At 52.3% G+C, this 16669-nt stretch overlaps 2 protein-coding genes across 3 annotated transcripts; both read left to right on the top strand.

Annotated features, from left to right (window-relative positions):
• Positions 1-238: 238 nt before the first annotated feature.
• ZPR1 (ZPR1 zinc finger) lies at positions 239-5489 on the top strand. The gene is made up of 14 exons (XM_062594649.1): positions 239-383; positions 519-680; positions 1173-1263; positions 1792-1862; positions 2060-2146; positions 2231-2353; positions 2553-2606; positions 2782-2848; positions 3287-3357; positions 3881-3970; positions 4102-4212; positions 4402-4488; positions 4660-4725; positions 5184-5489. The coding sequence occupies exons 1-14, from the start codon at positions 258-260 to the stop codon at positions 5316-5318; spliced, it is 1341 nt and encodes a 446-aa protein (XP_062450633.1). The 5' UTR covers positions 239-257; the 3' UTR covers positions 5319-5489.
• A 718-nt stretch (positions 5490-6207) lies between these two features.
• BUD13 (BUD13 homolog) lies at positions 6208-15315 on the top strand. 2 transcript variants are annotated; one of them, XM_062594606.1, is made up of 11 exons: positions 6208-6336; positions 7407-7497; positions 8074-8158; positions 8316-8373; positions 9191-10548; positions 10879-11201; positions 11503-11611; positions 12117-12255; positions 12639-12823; positions 13226-13307; positions 13808-15315. In XM_062594606.1, exons 1-11 carry the CDS (start codon positions 6215-6217, stop codon positions 13899-13901), a joined length of 2646 nt encoding a protein of 881 aa, XP_062450590.1. In that variant the 5' UTR covers positions 6208-6214; the 3' UTR covers positions 13902-15315. The 2 variants fall into 2 exon arrangements, with proteins under 2 accessions (XP_062450590.1, XP_062450591.1); XM_062594607.1 differs by lacking the exons at positions 6208-6336; positions 8316-8373 and having other exon boundaries at positions 7412-7497.
• The last annotated feature ends 1354 nt before the right edge of the window (positions 15316-16669 follow it).

The following is a 16669-nucleotide window of genomic DNA, read 5'->3' as shown; positions in this document are numbered from 1 at the left end:
CACGGGACACGCGGGGACACGCGGGGACCCCGGACACGCGGGGGAACCCGGGACACAGAGGGGCCGGGCGGAACCCTGGATACAGGGGTGAGGGGCCCGGGGAGGCCCGGGGGGACCCTGGACACGGGGGCACCCGGGCCGGGGGGCGGGGCCTGCAGGCCACGTGACCCCCCGCGGTACACACAGCGGGGCGGGCGCTCCTGCGCGTGCGCGGCGGAAGCGCTTCCGGGTCGGGGCCGCCCGGCGGCATCGGCATCATGTCGGCGCTGGGGGCGGTTGAGGAGGCGGCGGCGGCGGGGCCGCTGTTCCGGCCGCTGGGCGCCGAGGACGGCGAGCAGCAGCCGGCCGAGATCGAGTCGCTCTGCATGAACTGCTACCGCAACGTGAGGGGCTGGGCCGGGCCGGGCCGGGCCGGGCGGGCGGGCGGGCGGGGGGACGGTGTCCGCCGGCGGACCGTGCCCGGGCGGCGCCGCGCCCCCGCGCGCGGCGGTCCCCCACGAGGCCCTTCCCCGCTGCAGGGCGTGACGCGGCTGCTGCTCACTCGCGTCCCCTTCTTCAAAGAGATCATCGTCAGCTCCTTCGCCTGCGAGAGCTGCTCCTGGTCCAACACCGAGATCCAGGCGGCGGGCAGGATCCAGGAGCAGGGCGTGCGCTACACGCTGGCCGTCGCCGCCCGGCAGGTGAGCCCCGCCGGCCGCCTGCCCTCCCGGGCCGCAGGAAGAGGAGCGCCTGTGCGCTCCGAGGGGCAGCGCTGTTTGTTTGGTGCTAGCTGCTAAAATCCTGTCGGCGGCATGCTCCTGAGTGAGACGCGTGCTGGGGATCTGCCCGCGTGTGAGCTTTCCCTTGCCAGCCCTCCCTTGTCACGCTGTGCCTGTGATCAGCAGCATCTGCTGGGCTCCTGCCAGCCACACAGGGGCTGTGGAGAGTCTGCCCCTCCTGAGGGGTGGGTGGGACAGGAGTTAGAGCTGGGTGGCAAACGACCTTTGGAAATGTAGCTTCACACCTGGCTGGGCTGTTTATCCCAGCTATGTGTCACAGTAAATGGCAAGGCTGCCAGGACTGCCCTTAAGCTGATACAGCTCACTTTGCAACAGCCGTGTGATCGCTCAGTGAAGTGGAAGCTCCTGGTCCTTTGGGGGATATTAATACCACTTGTGAATTGCGGTGTGCAGGATATGAACAGGGAGGTGGTGAAGACTGACTGTGCCACAATTCGGATTCCTGAGCTGGACTTTGAGATCCCTGCGTTCACCCAGAAAGGAGGTGGGTATGTGGTTGGTGCCCCTTTGCATGCCTGGGGCATGGGTGGTGGTGCCCTGGTTGGAGTTTTGCTTCGGTGGCTGACTGGAGACTCCATAGCAATGTGGGGGCTCAGCTTTGGTGGTGTAAGAGGCTTCATTCCCTCCCTGTGGAGCCCACAACATCTTTCCAGTAGTGTCAACTAGGGTGGCTGAACCTGCAGTGAGAGGTGTGGTGCCTCAGCTCAGAGCCTCCCTTCCTAACATATTCCAAAGCAGCAGCTTCCTCATCTGAGGATTTTTGTGTCTGTCTTCTGGCAAGCACGTAAGGTTTCTGGAAAGAGATAGTGCTGTCAGAGCAGGAACAGGACCAGAAAATTGGAGGGCAAACATGGCATCTCTTGCAGACTTGGCTTCCTATCTGTCAGATCAAATAAGCCTGAAATGGCTAATCTGTGGAGGCTGCCAAGGATCAGTGCAAGCTGGCAGGATCAGTAGCACTGCTGTGGTGTGCTTAATGCTGCTGTTGCTTCTGGTTTCTTTCCATTTCAAGTTCTCACCACCATTGAAGGGATAATTGACAGAGCTGTAGCGGGCCTGGAACAGGACCAGCCTGTGCGCAGGGTAAGATGCTGTGAAAAGGGAGTCTCTTAAGAGATACTTGCTTGGCAAACTCTTTGCTTTGTTAATCCTGTACCTATTGGTATTGCACACCTTTGGGTACCTCAGTATTTGGGAGTCTCTGTTTTTTGCTACTGATTACGCTGTCTTAAGTTCTGGCCCGTCCCAGACATCGCTCTCAAATGTTTCCTGTTTCCCAGGCAACGGACGAAGAGGTGGCAAGGAAAATAGATGAATTCATTGGTAAACTAAAGCAACTCAAAGAAGTACATTCCTCTTTCACCTTTGTAAGTACATGCAAGGGCGCAGACCCTTTCTGTTGGGGCATGGGCTGGCTTCCTACCACTGCCTTTGGTGCTCTCCTCCCATAGATCATAGATGATCCTTCAGGGAACAGTTTTGTGGAGAATCCTCATGCACCACAGAAGGATGAAGCTCTCGTGGTGGTTCATTACAAGCGGACTCCCCAGCAGGCTGCCATGCTGGGGCTCGGGGTAAGGTGGAGATCTCTTGCTCCCTTCTGCTGGGCAGGACCTTTCCCCAACCAACCAGCCCCTGTGCTTGCTTGGGCTGGGGCTGCTGGAGCGCTGTGGGGGAGCTGAGCCTTTCTGTGCCCTTGCTCCCTGGGAGATCCCAGTCTGAGAAGCAGGTACAGGTATGAGTTAATGGTGGATCTGGTCTCTGCTGCTGCAGGCAGAGGAGACGAACGAGATGCCGGCTGATTCTGTGGAGGACCTGAGGAATGAGGTGAGTGACTCAGCAGTGTAACGGCTGCTGTGCCCAGGTGACTCTGGCATGCAGGACAGCTCTTGTCCTGCGACGTCTGCATGCGATAAAGCACATGTGGCTGCTGAAGCTGCGGTGCCGGGGGCCTTCCTCCTGGGAGCGTCACGGCTCTGTGCTCGCCTTTCCTGCGACCTAGGTATTGCAGTTCAACACCAACTGTCCCGAGTGCAATGCTCCAGCTAACACCAATATGAAGCTAGTGCGTATCCTTTGAGAGGTGGCATGGGTGCAGATTGGCACCTTCTGCTGGGGGTGTACAGAGGCCAGGGTGAGGGTGGGAGGCACGTTTTGTTCTGACCTAGCCCTCTCCTGCTGTGTCAGTAAAGCACGAATAGCTTGCTTCTGGCAGAGCTGTGAAGGCGTGAATCTGTCCCAGTGCCGCTCCTGACTTGCGAACATTACCTGTTTCTCAGCTAACCTGTCAGCTGGGACAGTACTGTGATTTGAACTTGGATGTGTATGTTCGTTTTCAGCCATGGTTCAAAACCTGTCTTATGTATGCTCCAAGGAATGATGTGTTCTTTAGAGGGCAGAACTGGCAAGGCTGCAGCTGAGTTCTGTAGGCAGGACACAGGACCCCTCTTAGAGATTCTTTTTTTTTCTTTTTTTTTTGATGACTTTTCCTTGACTGCCTGCTCCAGAAATCCCACACTTCAAGGAAGTGGTTATCATGGCCACCAACTGTGACTCCTGTGGGCACAGGACAAATGAGGTGAGCTAGAAAACTACTGACCCCTTTTTCTAGGGAGTGTTTATCTGTGCTGTCCTGGGTAGGTGTCTCTTAGACTCCCTGGCTTCCACTCCATGCTCTTCCAAATGTGGCTGTCTTTAGCAGGTGCAGCTGGGAGGCTAGATTTGCAGGGCATTTTGTGAGGTACGTTGCACTGAGCATAGAACTACCTCGCTTGCAATAGGTGGGGGCTAGATGATGGGGTACGTAAAGGCTGACTGGTATAGCAAGGTTAGGCAGGGTCTGCTTAAGCTGCTGGAAGGCTCCAGGTTTGCTAAAGGAGAAGGGGAGGGAGAAGGAATTCTGTGTCTTGAAGAGCTTCAGTCTCATGAAAGAGTGTTATCCACCTCCAAAGTTCTGCTGGTTAAGCGTCTCCAGCTCTGCAGTGGCCTTTGGACAGCAAGGTCAGAGTTGCTGTGGTAAAGTATCTTTAAAGCATTATCATGGACTGATGCAAATATATACATCTGGTCCTGGAAACTGACTGCCAGCATTAAATGCCTAGGTTAAATCTGGAGGAGCGATAGAACCACAAGGCACCAGGATCACCCTTCGGATTACAGACCCTTCGGACATGACTAGAGATGTTCTGAAAGTAAGGTTTGCCTTCAGCTAACCTTGTGGGCTGTGTTTTGTGGGCTCCTGCTCCTGCAGTGAGCTCTGCAGCAGGACTGTTTCAGGGGTGTGGAGGCTTCCACAGGACTTACGCAGTGTGCTCTGTTGCAGTCAGAGACGTGCAGCGTGGAGATTCCTGAGCTAGATTTTGAGCTGGGAATGGGAGCGCTGGGGGGGAAATTCACCACGCTGGAAGGGCTGCTGAAGGACATCAAGGAGCTGGTGAGTGGTTCTGTGCAGCCAAGTTCAGTGCTGCTGTCAGCTCAGGCTCCTGCCTTCTGCTTGAAGGGCAGTTCCGGATGCCAATGGAGCTCCGTCCCCTCTTGTCAGTGCCAGGCCTGCCTGTGGGGCAATGGGCTGTGGGACTGGGTTTCTCATGCCCTGGCCAAGTGAGGGGGTCTGCTCTTGCAGGTCGAGAGAAACCCCTTCAGCCTGGGGGACAGCTCCACGCCAAGCAAAATGGAAAAGCTACAGGAGTTCAGCAGGAAATTGCTTGACGTAAGTGTCCTCTTAACTTTCAATCTGCTACCATGTGCTTTCCACCACTGTCATTGCTGGTACAAAGTAGGCCTAACGGGACTCCTGTGCAAGTATCACCAGACCTTTTCTTTTTCAAAAGTGCTGAAGAACTAGGGAGCTGTAATGTATTGACGAGCTCTCTTTCCCCAGATAATAGAAGGGAAGACAAAGGCTCACTTCGTGATGGATGACCCTGCAGGCAACAGCTACCTCCAGGTATCGTATTGTACACTGGCAAGATGAAATTCTTGAAGTCTTCTGAATAGTTTTGGAGGACCCATGCCAAGGAGAAATTCACTCGGGCTTCCTTTCAAGGCCCTGATAGTGAGTGGGCTGAGAATGGGTTTCTGAGGCTGCATGTCCTAATTTTTGCATGTGTTGTCTTGTAAAGGGAAATTGTTGGTAAGTTTGTGGGAAGGAAGATGGAAGCAGTGCCTGCTCTGTGGAATTAGAGCTTGGAAACTGGGAGTCTGGTGGATTGGTCTTGACTGAGTCACGCTGTCCTGGGGGAGATGGAGATGTATGAAGTTTGTCTTCTGTGCAGTGATCTGGTTTAAACCTTGTCTGAAGCTCCTTGCCACTGCTGGAACTTACCAAAGAGCTTGTAGCCTAGGCTAGTGCTGGAGGCTTTGATGAGGCCGAAGCAGAAAACGCTTTTCTCTTTCAAACGGCAGAACGTATACGCCCCAGAAGACGACCCGGAGCTGCAGGTGGAGCGCTATGAGCGTACTTTCGAGCAGAACGAAGAGCTGGGCCTGAACGACATGAAGACAGAGGGTTACGAGGCGGCAGCGGTGTCGGAGCGGTAGCGGCGCGCGAGGAAGAGCCGCGATTCCTCCAGCGCCCTGCGGAGGAGGGGACAGTGGGGTGGGGAGGGCCCGCTTCCCGCCGGGGCGGGGCTGTAACGCTCGGCACGGAGCCGCGATGGAAGAATGTCGTGTCGTGTTCCCGCGGGGAGTTCACACGTTGCTGAAACGCGCCGTGGTGCCGCGCCTGCCTCCGTCCCTGCGCCCGTGGGTCTCGGGGCCCCGCCCCCGCTCCGCGGCCGGCCCCGCCCCCGCTCCGCGGCCGGCCCCGCCCCCGCTCCGCGGCCGGCCCCGCCCCCGCTCCGCGGCCGGCCCCGCCCCCGCTCCGCGGCCGGCCCCGCCCCCGCTCCGCGGCCGGCCCCGCCCCCGCTCCGCGGCCGGCCCCGCCCCCGCTCCGCGGCCGGCCCCGCCCCCGCTCCGCGGCCGGCCCCGCCCCCGCTCCGCGGCCGGCCCCGCCCCCGCTCCGCGGCCGGCCCCGCCCCCGCTCCGCGGCCGGCCCCGCCCCCGCTCCGCGGCCGGCCCCGCCCCCGCTCCGCGGCCGGCCCCGCCCCCGCTCCGCGGCCGGCCCCGCCCCCGCTCCGCGGCCGGCCCCGCCCCCGCTCCGCGGCCGGCCCCGCCCCCGCTCCGCGGCCGGCCCCGCCCCCGCTCCGCGGCCGGCCCCGCCCCCGCTCCGCGGCCGGCCCCGCCCCCGCTCCGCGGCCGGCCCCGCCCCCGCTCCGCGGCCGGCCCCGCCCCCGCTCCGCGGCCGGCCCCGCCCCCGCTCCGCGGCCGGCCCCGCCCCCGCTCCGCGGCCGGCCCCGCCCCCGCTCCGCGGCCGGCCCCGCCCCCGCTCCGCGGCCGGCCCCGCCCCTTCCGCCCGCGCCTTGGCCCCTCGCGCTCGCCGTCCGAGCCGCAGCGCCATGGCGGCGCCGGGGCTCTCCAAGGCCGAGTACCTGCGGCGCTACCTCAGCGGGCCGCCCGCCGAGGCCGCCCAGCCGCGCCGCCGCCGCAAGAAGAAGCCACCGGGCGGCGGCAGAGCCGGGTGAGTGCGGCGAGCGGGCCGCCGCCGCCTTCCGCGCTTCCTTTTCCGCCGCCCCCGCGGCGGGACCCGCCCGTGGCCGCCCTCGGGGCCCGGAGCCTCCGTGCCCGCCCCTCGGAACCGCCAGCGCTTCCGCTGGGGCCGGGAGCCTGTACCCGCTCCCGGGATCTCCAGTAACTGCTCTTGGGGCCGACATCTGCCTCGTACCTGCCTGCGGGACCTCCCGTAGCTGCCCCCGGGGCCGGGACCCTTCTTCCCCCCACCTCTGCCCCATGTACACGCTCCTTAGACCTCCCGTAGCTGCCCCCGGGGCCGGGACCCTTCTTCCCCCCACCTCTGCCCCATGTACACGCTCCTTAGACCTCCCGTAGCTGCCCCCGGGGCCGGGACCCTTCTTCCCCCCACCTCTGCCCCATGTACACGCTCCTTGGACCTCCCGTAGCTGCCCCCGGGGCCGGGACCCTTCTTCCCCCCACCTCTGCCCCATGTACACGCTCCTTGGACCTCCCGTAGCTGCCCCCGGGGCCAGGATTCCCTCATACCTACTCCTAGGGTGTGCTTCAGCTGCCTCCAGGGCCAAGGTTCCCTGTGTACCCACATTTAGGACCCCTTGTGCCTGCTCTAGGGATGGACCCTCTCCTGCACTCACTCTTCAGGCCCACCTGTAACCACTGTTGGGACCAAGACACCCCTGTAATTGCTCTGGAGACCATAGCTGCTGCCAGGGTTGGAGTCCTTCCTATAGTTGCCTCTGGGGCTGGGATTCCTCTCTCCCTACTCCTGGGAGCCTGCATAACTGCCTCCAGGGGCAGGATTTCCCCCCCCCCATTCCAAACCCTGGGGATCCCACCAAGCTGCCCTCAGGGTTGGGCCCCCCTAACACCAGCCTTTGGGACTGGGAGCTTCCAACGGCTGTCCGCAGGACCAGGGACCCCTACATAACTGTCTCCTGGGGCTGGTAGCCCCCAGTACCCACCTGTGGGCCAGCTAGCAGCAATCAGGGTGACTCCGTGCTGGTAGTGATCTTTCCTTGTTGATGCCCTGGCATGGATCCCTCTCTTCCCCCGCCTCAGGATGCGGATAGTGGATGATGATGTCAGCTGGAATAGCATTGCTGTCGTCCAGGAGAAGGAGGAGGAAGAGGATGAAGGGGACATGCCTGTGGTGAGCACTTAAACACTGGACGACTACTGTCATATTCTGTTTCACGAATGGTAGCTGTCCTCCTTGGGGTCCCCCTTGTGTCCCTCTTTGGGAAGCACTTGCCAAGCCCTGTCTCACTGCCTCGTTTGCCAGTTTCTGCAGCAGAGGTGGGTGAGTTTACCTGATCTAACCACAGGGAAGTTGAACTAGCACATTGCAGATAAAAGTGGTTTTTATGTCAGGTATTTATATTTTAGAAAGACTTTCAAATACTAGAAGCCTATGAGAGATACAGTACAGTGGTTCTTAGCACTTTAAAATGGCCACTTGGCATGAGACAGAAGGTTCTTCTGCGATTCGCTGCATGTGCTGAACACTGCAGCTTGGCTTGTGGCATGGGCTGGAAATCTAGGCAACAAAAAAAGAGGTTGAAGGCAAAGATTTTGGAAAGTTTTTGAAATTGGTGTGTAAGGAGGCAGCTGAATGATGGTTACGCACTGGTTGCCAGCCTGTACAGTTGTATTTCAATGTTTGTTTCAGAGAGTAGAAATTCTTTTTTGTTCAGCCATGTTGTTTACTTGGGTATTTTGTCTTCAGGTGGCAGAATTTATTGATGAACGTCCAGAAGAAGTGAAGCTTATGGAAGAATTCCGATCAAATACTAAATGGAAACTTTTAGGAGGTGAGATTAGACCTTTCTCTACTGTCTCCCTGAATGATTTACTGTTCTGAACAATGAAATTGTAAGGTAGTAACGTTAAAGAATCCTTTAAATGCTGAAGAGATCAGAAACTGTGGAGAAACCTAGTGATGGTGATTTCCTATTCGTTTTTCTTTAGAACAGAATGAAGATTCGCAGAGCTCAGATCTTTTGGTACCTGCCAAATTTACTACAAGGTATGGGGCTCCAGCTAGGAATGCTTATATTGGTTAATCCTTATTTTTTGGTATCAGCTGTCTCATTCTGCAGTTTCAAAGTGCTTTGCTGTGGAATGTGAGAAGTAGGATATGTAAAGATTCCCTTTTCAGTGTTGACTTACCTCTGTCTGGGGGATAGTAAAAAAAAATATATAATAATAAAAAAAATAAATAATAAAAAAAAAGGACAGCGTGTTGTTTAGTTACAATGGGTACTATTTCTGTATGTTATGTGAGCAATTATCCCACACTCTTTTGACTATAACAGAAAATCTGGGTGATGATAGGCTGTAAGTAGATCTGGAACACAGTGAGGACAGTGGTGTTGTAATACACCTCTTTCCTGAAAGCAGCTGTGGGATGTTCAGTGGTCACAGCGACTCCAGACTCTGAGAGAAAACTTGGTAGGGTGTTTTATTACGAGAAGATGATTTTACAAGGGTAGATTTATTTTTACTATTTATTATTATTATTATTTTATTTTATTTTATTTTATTTTATTTGTCTGAGTGTTGCAACAGTCTCTGGAAACCTTAAAATGATTCTGTTTGAGCTTTCCTGTGACCCAAGTTATCTCAGAGAGTTTCTGGGATCTGTCTTTAGAAGTCTGTGGCTCAGTGATGCAATCTTACTATACGAATATGAATTACACTTTGGGTTCAGAAAGTTTTTTTTTTTTTAATCTTTCACATCTACTGGTAGCTTTACAGATCCCGTTTAGTTTTTGTTTCTGGTGTGGAGATAACAGAACCGAAGAAAGTTAAACTCTCATGCGAAACTTCTCCTCCCTTCCCAGGAAACAACGCCATGACTCCCTGGACAGCTCCCCACCAAGGCGACTGCGGCACGACTCCCCAGATCTGTCCCCTCCCAGGCAAGAGCAATGTGCCATCTCCAACCTCTCACCTCCCAGGCGACAGCGCCACGATTCCCCTGACCTCTCCCCACCGAGACGGAAACGCCACGACTCTCCAGACCTGTCACCTCCCAGGCGACAGCGCCATGATTCCCCTGACCTCTCCCCGCCGAGACGGAAACGCCACGACTCCCCCGACCTGTCACCTCCCAGGCGACAGCGCCACGATTCCCCTGACCTCTCCCCGCCGAGACGGAAACGCCACGACTCCCCCGACCTGTCACCTCCCAGGCGACAGCGCCACGATTCCCCTGACCTCTCCCCGCCGAGACGGAAACGCCACGACTCCCCCGACCTGTCACCTCCCAGGCGACAGCGCCACGACTCCCCTGACCTCTCCCCGCCGAGACGGAAACGCCACGACTCCCCCGACCTGTCACCTCCCAGGCGACAGCGCCACGACTCCCCCAACCCTTCCCCGCCGAGACGGAAACGCCACGACTCCCCCGACCTGTCACCTCCCAGGCGACAGCGCCACGACTCCCCTGACCTCTCCCCGCCGAGACGGAAACGCCACGACTCCCCCGACCTGTCACCTCCCAGGCGACAGCGCCACGACTCCCCCAACCCTTCCCCACCGAGACGGAAACGCCACGACTCCCCCGACCTGTCACCTCCCAGGCGACAGCGCCATGACTCCCCTGACCTCTCCCCGCCGAGACGGAAACGCCACGACTCCCCCGACCTGTCACCTCCCAGGCGACAGCGCCATGACTCCCCCAACCCTTCCCCACCGAGACGGAAACGCCACGACTCCCCCGACCTCTCCCCACTGAGACGGAAACGCCACGACTCCCCCGACCTGTCACCTCCCAGGCGACAGCGCCATGACTCCCCCAACCCTTCCCCACCGAGACGGAAACGCCACGACTCCCCCGACCTCTCCCCACTGAGACGGAAACGCCACGACTCTCCAGACCTGTCACCTTCCAGGCGACAGCGCCACGATTCCCCTGACCTCTCCCCGCCAAGACGGAAACACCATGACTCCCCTGACCTCTCTCCAAAGAAGGTCAGTTCAGCAATGGGAAAAAAAGCCTGCAGATCCACGGACAAGTCACTCTCGGGAGGAGTCCTCGCTGACAAGTCCTCAGCACATCACAAGCAGAATGTTAGCCCAGATCTGTCCCCTCCCCAGAAAAAAAGATACGATTCTGACCTAGACTCATCACCACCTCGGAAAAAGAGGACAGAGTCACCTACTCTGAGAAAGCAGAATAGAACTAGAGGTGAAAGAGGTATGTAAGCGAGAATTTGTGTGCTTTATCTCTCTTGTTCATTGCTGATTGTTAGGCACCTGTGATCACACTTGTACATGTCTAAGAGGTGAGGGGCGTAAAGTTTAAAAGCCTGTTGAAAAAGAAAATTAGGTTAAGCCCTGCCCCCAGCAATGCACATTCAGAAGGAAAAGAATTTAAAGACTGTTGTCATGTGCTGTGACTTTATAGCTCATCTTCTTTTAAGGTCTTGTCTTTTCTAGAAGTTAGCTCAAGTACAACCATATCTAGTTCTTTCATGGGGCTGAAGTCTTAATTCTGTGATTGTAATTAGTATGTGTCTTATCACAGGTGCTTCTCCAGTGACTAAAAAGCTCAGGCAGATTCCCTCACCTCAGAGGTGCTCGAGACACGATTCTGATTGTTCATCTCCACGGAGGAGTTCCCGGAATGCCTCAGATTCTGACCCTTCTCCTCAACGGAAGAATCGCAGGCTACACCATGACTCCCCTAAACGTGGTCCTCTTAAAAAGAATCAGAGCAAGCATTCAGACTCTGATTCGTCTCCTCCGCGAAGGACGCTGTCAGCTGGAAAGGAGCAGTACGGTTCAAAGAGTCCTCCTGATCTGTCGCCCCCTCGTCGCCACCGTGACACTGAGGAGCCTTCCAAGAAGGTAAAGGTTTTGTCTTTCCTTTTTATCTGTAGATTATTTCCCATTAATGGTTAGGATGCTTCAAAAGTCCAACGTTTACTAATTTGTAAAGTAGAAACTTTGTATACCTCATGAACACAGCTGTGCCAAACTGTTTGCTCCCAGAGAGAAGCATGAGGTAGACTTGAGAAGGAAGCTCTGTTGTCTAAACTGTATCTCCTGAGACTGCTTTTCTGACTTCAGGGCATCCTCTCATTAAGCCTCTGGGTCACTAGACAGCTCTCAGCTAGTAATAAATAAAGTTTTTCTGTTTGATTTACAGGCAAACATGATGTTATCTGGGGGCAAAGCTGGCTTGGTGTCAGCTGATGTGCTGCGGAGAGAACAGCAGGAGCTCAGGAGACATGAGAGAAGTAACAAGCACTTGGAAGGTAGGAGTCTGAGAAAGCTGTGTGAGTACTGCCTTGCTTTGTGCTTACAGTTGGCTCTGGAAGCTGTATCAGGCCCTATCTTAGAGTGCTGGGTGTTAGGATGTTGTTGGAAAGCATTCCTGTGGAGTAATATCTAGGCAAACTGATAGATCCCTGTGGGTAGGGTAAGGGACCTCTGAAATAAAAGATTTATAAATGGTAACTTCAAAGCAATGCTGGTGAAATAATAGGGAGGGTGAGAAGCTTTTGCTCTGTCTGCCCCAGCAGCAAGTCCTAATCTGAAAATGCTGACTAAGAGAGCTCAGCCCTACGAGTGTGGCTGCTTGGGGTAGCTGCTAAGACCAAAAGCTGTGATCTTGCCTGTTATTGGCAGGATAGAACTTTCAAAGGCTAGAACTTATTAAAAAAAAAAAAAAAGTTGAAACGAGTTGCAAGTAGCCATTGAACTTTCTGAAGTCTGTGAAGTGTTCTGAAATGAGTGACTTGGGACATCTGCCATTTCCAGAGGAATCCCGGCACTCTGAGACTGTCTTCCGAGACAAGTCGGGCCGCAAGAGGGACCTGGCGCAAGAACGACTTGAGCAGAAGCAGAAAGCTGAAGCAAAGTCTGAGAGAGATGAACAATATGCCAAGTGGGGAAAAGGGTAAGGGTCTCTAAAGCTTGCTTGTGTGTTCTTCAGGCCTTGCTTTACAGCCTAGGAATTTCCATTCCCTGATATTTAGCCACACTTGATAACCACCAGAGACACCACTTACAGTCATGGCTTTAGTGGCATATCACTGTGTCGCTTCACAGGGTCAGATATGAAGGGCACTAATCTTATGGATTTGAACCCGTGACCAGGACACCACATGTTCTGTTCTGTGTCTTAGAGACCCCTTGAACTGCCTTGTCTATTACTGGGTATGGGTTGGGAATGCTGCGCACACGTGCAAATTCGGCACGGTGATCAGTCATGCAAAGAGCGCAAGTCACAGTGCAGAATTCTTTGGGTTTAGGGATGAAGCTTTGTATTTTTCTTTTCAGGCTAGCTCAGGGGAGGCAGCAGCAGCAGAATGTGGAAGATGCAATAAAAGAGATGCAAAAGCCATTGGCCCGTTATATTGATGATCAGGATCTGGATCGAATGCTACGAGAGCAAGAGAGAGAAGGAGACCCCATGGCTGAATTCATCAAAAAAAGGAAGGCCAAAGAGAACAAAGACAGGAAAGGTTTGGATGTTAAGATGCACTGATACCGTTTAAAGTCCTAGGAGAGTACAAATGCAGCTGCTGTTAAATTCATAGCATAAGATTGCCACAGCAGCTTAGTCTTAAAGGACTCCTTGTCTGGAGTTAGTGCAACAGCAGTATTTGCTGTTGTTGGCTTGTTACTAATACCTGCTAATATCATTTGTGAGCTTAGAGAGCAGTATCCAGTGACCTAGGCAACTGATAGACTTAAATTTCATTAAATGCATTTTCAGAAGTTTCCTGTTTTATAGCCAAGTGCAGCTTACAGAGTTGTTTTATAAAATAGCACATTACATCTGTATATACCTTTTAGGTTGATGATGAGGTGACTACGTGATAGCACTTAAGTAGTAACAGTTTTATTGCTGTTTCTGTCTTTAGAGAAACCTAGGTACAATGGACCAGCACCTCCACTCAACAGATTCAATATATGGCCTGGGCATCGCTGGGATGGTGTGGACAGGTATATATTCTGATACGTTTATGTGATACAATAATAATGAAGATAAATGAGTTTCAAAGAGTGTACAGTGTGAAGATTCCTAATTACAAGATGAATGAGATCCTTAGCAATGCTGAGGTTGAATCTGTTGATTTGTGAATGGGTGGTAATATATGCTTGTCTGGGACCAAAGGGAACAAGGCTCAAACCCCATGAGGTCCTTCCAGGCCTTTAGTGGCTCAGATGAAGGACTAGGGGAGCATGTTGTTTACTGTGTGTTGGTGTGGAGCACCACATCTGTTGGTTGGTGCTTTCAGCAAGGGGATGAACAGCTTCTATAGTGCAAACATCTGGTAGCAGGTAGAAAGAGACCCATGCAGCCCACTGGACACAGGTCACTGGACTCTCATCATAAATAACAGTTCTTGTTAAGAAAAACTTGTGATGTCTGTCTAAAGTTTCACTGCTTGGTAAAACCTTCTGTCACAATAATCCATGTTCTTCTTGCTATTCCTTTGTAGGTCAAATGGATTTGAGCAGCAGCGGTTTGCCAGGATAGCCAACAAGAAGGCATTTCAGGAGCTTGCATACAAGTGGAGTGTTGAGGATATGTAGATGAGAGAAATAAGTGTGAAACAGAGCTCCTGAACTGATGTTACAGAGGTTCATCTACTGCCACTGCCAGAGCTCTGAGAAATCGCTGACTCTGCCTGGACCAAGTGCCATCCTTGACATTCAGTGTCCCAGTGGGAAGGAGAGGCTGAATTTAGCGGTGCTCCTGAATGAGGATTTTCCTGTCATCCAGAGAAGATGAACACAGAGAATTTCAGCAGCGTTTCTTGGAGCAGTGCGATGGCTGAAAGTGCTGGACAGATGCAGTGACTGCTGCCAGCAGGACTACTTCTGCTCTCTAACAGTTCCCCTTGAGGTGCTGCAGACATTGTTTTCTGGCCTGTTTACTTCTCTTCTCACAAACTGTATAAACTGTATGCATAGTTGTCTTTCAAATGCTTTGCCCTCTGAAGATGATTCACAAATTTTCAGGTATCCTAAATCTCAGGTTTTTTCATGGTGAAAGGATGCTGAAAATTCAGTTACTGAAGAATTACCATGTCAGGTAACTCTTGCCAGTTCAGCCTGTTCCAGAATTTGGTTGCAGTTTCAATTGTGGGCAAGTTCTTCCAGAAAGCAACTATCCCCAGAACTACTTAATACTGTGAGCTGATTTGCCTCTGGCCTGGTACCAGATCTCCTTCACATCCTTACTAGGGAGCCCAAAGTGCTTCTGATAAGTGTATGTAGTTATCATGCCTTCTAGTTCATGGAGTCCTTGACTTGCAGTCAGACTTGTAAAGCTGAGCCTCTCTTCGTCCTAGTCCAAGTTGTGCTGGATGGGTTGGTCTGTGGCAGGAAGCTACTTGCTGTATATCACAAGTCTTCTTTCTTAGAAGAGGCTGAGAGAGCCTGCAATGTTGTATGTCACAGTTTTCAGAAGCCCTGGCAACTCTTTGGGGGTCAATTTCTTGTGGAAAAATACAGAGGGGATTTAAAACGTTTTCTCTGACAGTGTGTTACTGGTAGCTGGGCAGTTCCTTAGCACTGCGGCCTGGAGGTTTGTTTCAGTGTGAAATGTAACCCCTCTCGTGATCAGATTTGTGTGGGCTTGGAGCTGGACACCAGAGTTGCACGTGAATCCTTGCTTGCAAGAAATAAGTATTCTAGAAATATTCTAGAAATAAGTACAGTTGTTCTTGTTTATGTACCAGAGAGCATATATTAAATGCAGCCAGCAATTTCCTTGGAGATCTCTTGTCGTTAATAGTGGTCAGGGGCCAGTCATGAGAATTACTCTTTGCAGTGATTCTCTTAGAGTAGGAAAGGATCTGGGTGAGAAGTATAATGACAAAGTTATCTCTGGAGTTTGTGAGTCTTGATATTTTCTTCCTTGTTTTTTAGTCACTGTGTAATATTTTTAGCAATCCTGGAATCCATGTCTACACTTGTAAATAACAGGGTTTTTTTTACTTGATTTTGTGTGTTGATGGATTTTTTTCTAAAGCAGGAATGAGGAGAATAAGTAAGTGTCAGCCTGCTGGTAAGAGGCTTGAGTGTAATTTCTGCAGCTGCTGTCACAGTGTCTGCTTTGCTCAACCAAACCAATTGTGCTTCATTAACATCTTTTTTTTTTTTCAAAGTCTGTTAGTAACTATCCAGGCTATAAGTGGGAACTTACTGGACCCTAACTGCACTGACAGTTTCTCCTGTATTTATGAGGTAGTCAGTTAAGCTTCACTGCATCCTTTGGACACGGATTCTCTTCTGTCACTGCTTGCAAATGTGTGAACCGTGGAGTATTATACATAGGCAGTGACTGAGGCTAGGAGAGAAGCAGAGAGCTAAGCAGCACTGGCAGATCTCGTGGAAGCGAGCTGTCTTTTTTACTTTAGTAAGAAGCTAAGAGAAACATCCCTGAGCGGGTGTTGTTTTTGTGTTCCCAAAGGTAGTGACAGGGAATGTTTTGTTCACATGGACCATATTCTAGGCAGGAAAAATAGTTTGGAAGTGTGGGGCAGCAGTAGGAGTTCACACTACAGTGATGCTTACTGCAGCGTATTAAAAATGTGCATTTTATTCATAGGTATTTTCCAGTTACTTTCCCATCACCAGGATTTTCATTTTTTCCTATAATTGTAACTTAAAGCTGTTGCAGCCTTGAAGAAGAGTAGAGATATATTTGATATGTGCTCATTTTTGCTGTTACTTAACTGAGAGCTTCTGGAGAGCCCTTCAAAAAAACTAAAAAACCCCAAACTGTGGAGCTTTTAAATTCACCTTAATAGAGAGTGAATGCTTGTATCTTCCTGTCCATAGCTAGGTGAGAGTGTGCTTCTGTCTTGCAGAGAAACAGAAAACTGCACCTGGCTAGCAAGAGTGAAAGTCAGGAATATTAGTTGCCATTTAGGAAGGCAAGAGCTATTTTAACGTTAGTACTAAGCACAAACAATTTTTATTATCTGAAAACAACATAAGCTTCCGCTCTTAAAACTTAGTTTAAAGGTTGCAGTTTTAAAATTTTAGGTAGAGGTACTTCCTGTTTATTACTATCGGGGGACCTTTTAAGAGAGTTCATTACAGTACTGAATTTATACAATACATCTATAATATTTTTATTACCAGATATTTTTTTACTAAGATCTTCTATGCAAAAGAGAGTATAAGAGGGCTCATATGATGCAATTTTAACATTAAAATGCAACCCATCCTTTTATATTATTCCCTTGATGCGAATCAGCAAATATATAATGGTAGTTGATCAAGATGCAGTTGGGCTAATGAAAGATGGAATCTAAAACACTTTAAGCTGCAGAAAGGGACAGGAGAGC

The sequence above is a fragment of the Rhea pennata genome, chromosome 24 (assembly GCF_028389875.1).
Source record: "Rhea pennata isolate bPtePen1 chromosome 24, bPtePen1.pri, whole genome shotgun sequence".
Taxonomy (NCBI): Eukaryota; Metazoa; Chordata; class Aves; order Rheiformes; family Rheidae; genus Rhea; species Rhea pennata.
Note: the sequence above shows the minus strand (reverse complement) of the source record. Positions and strands in the feature narration are given on the sequence as shown.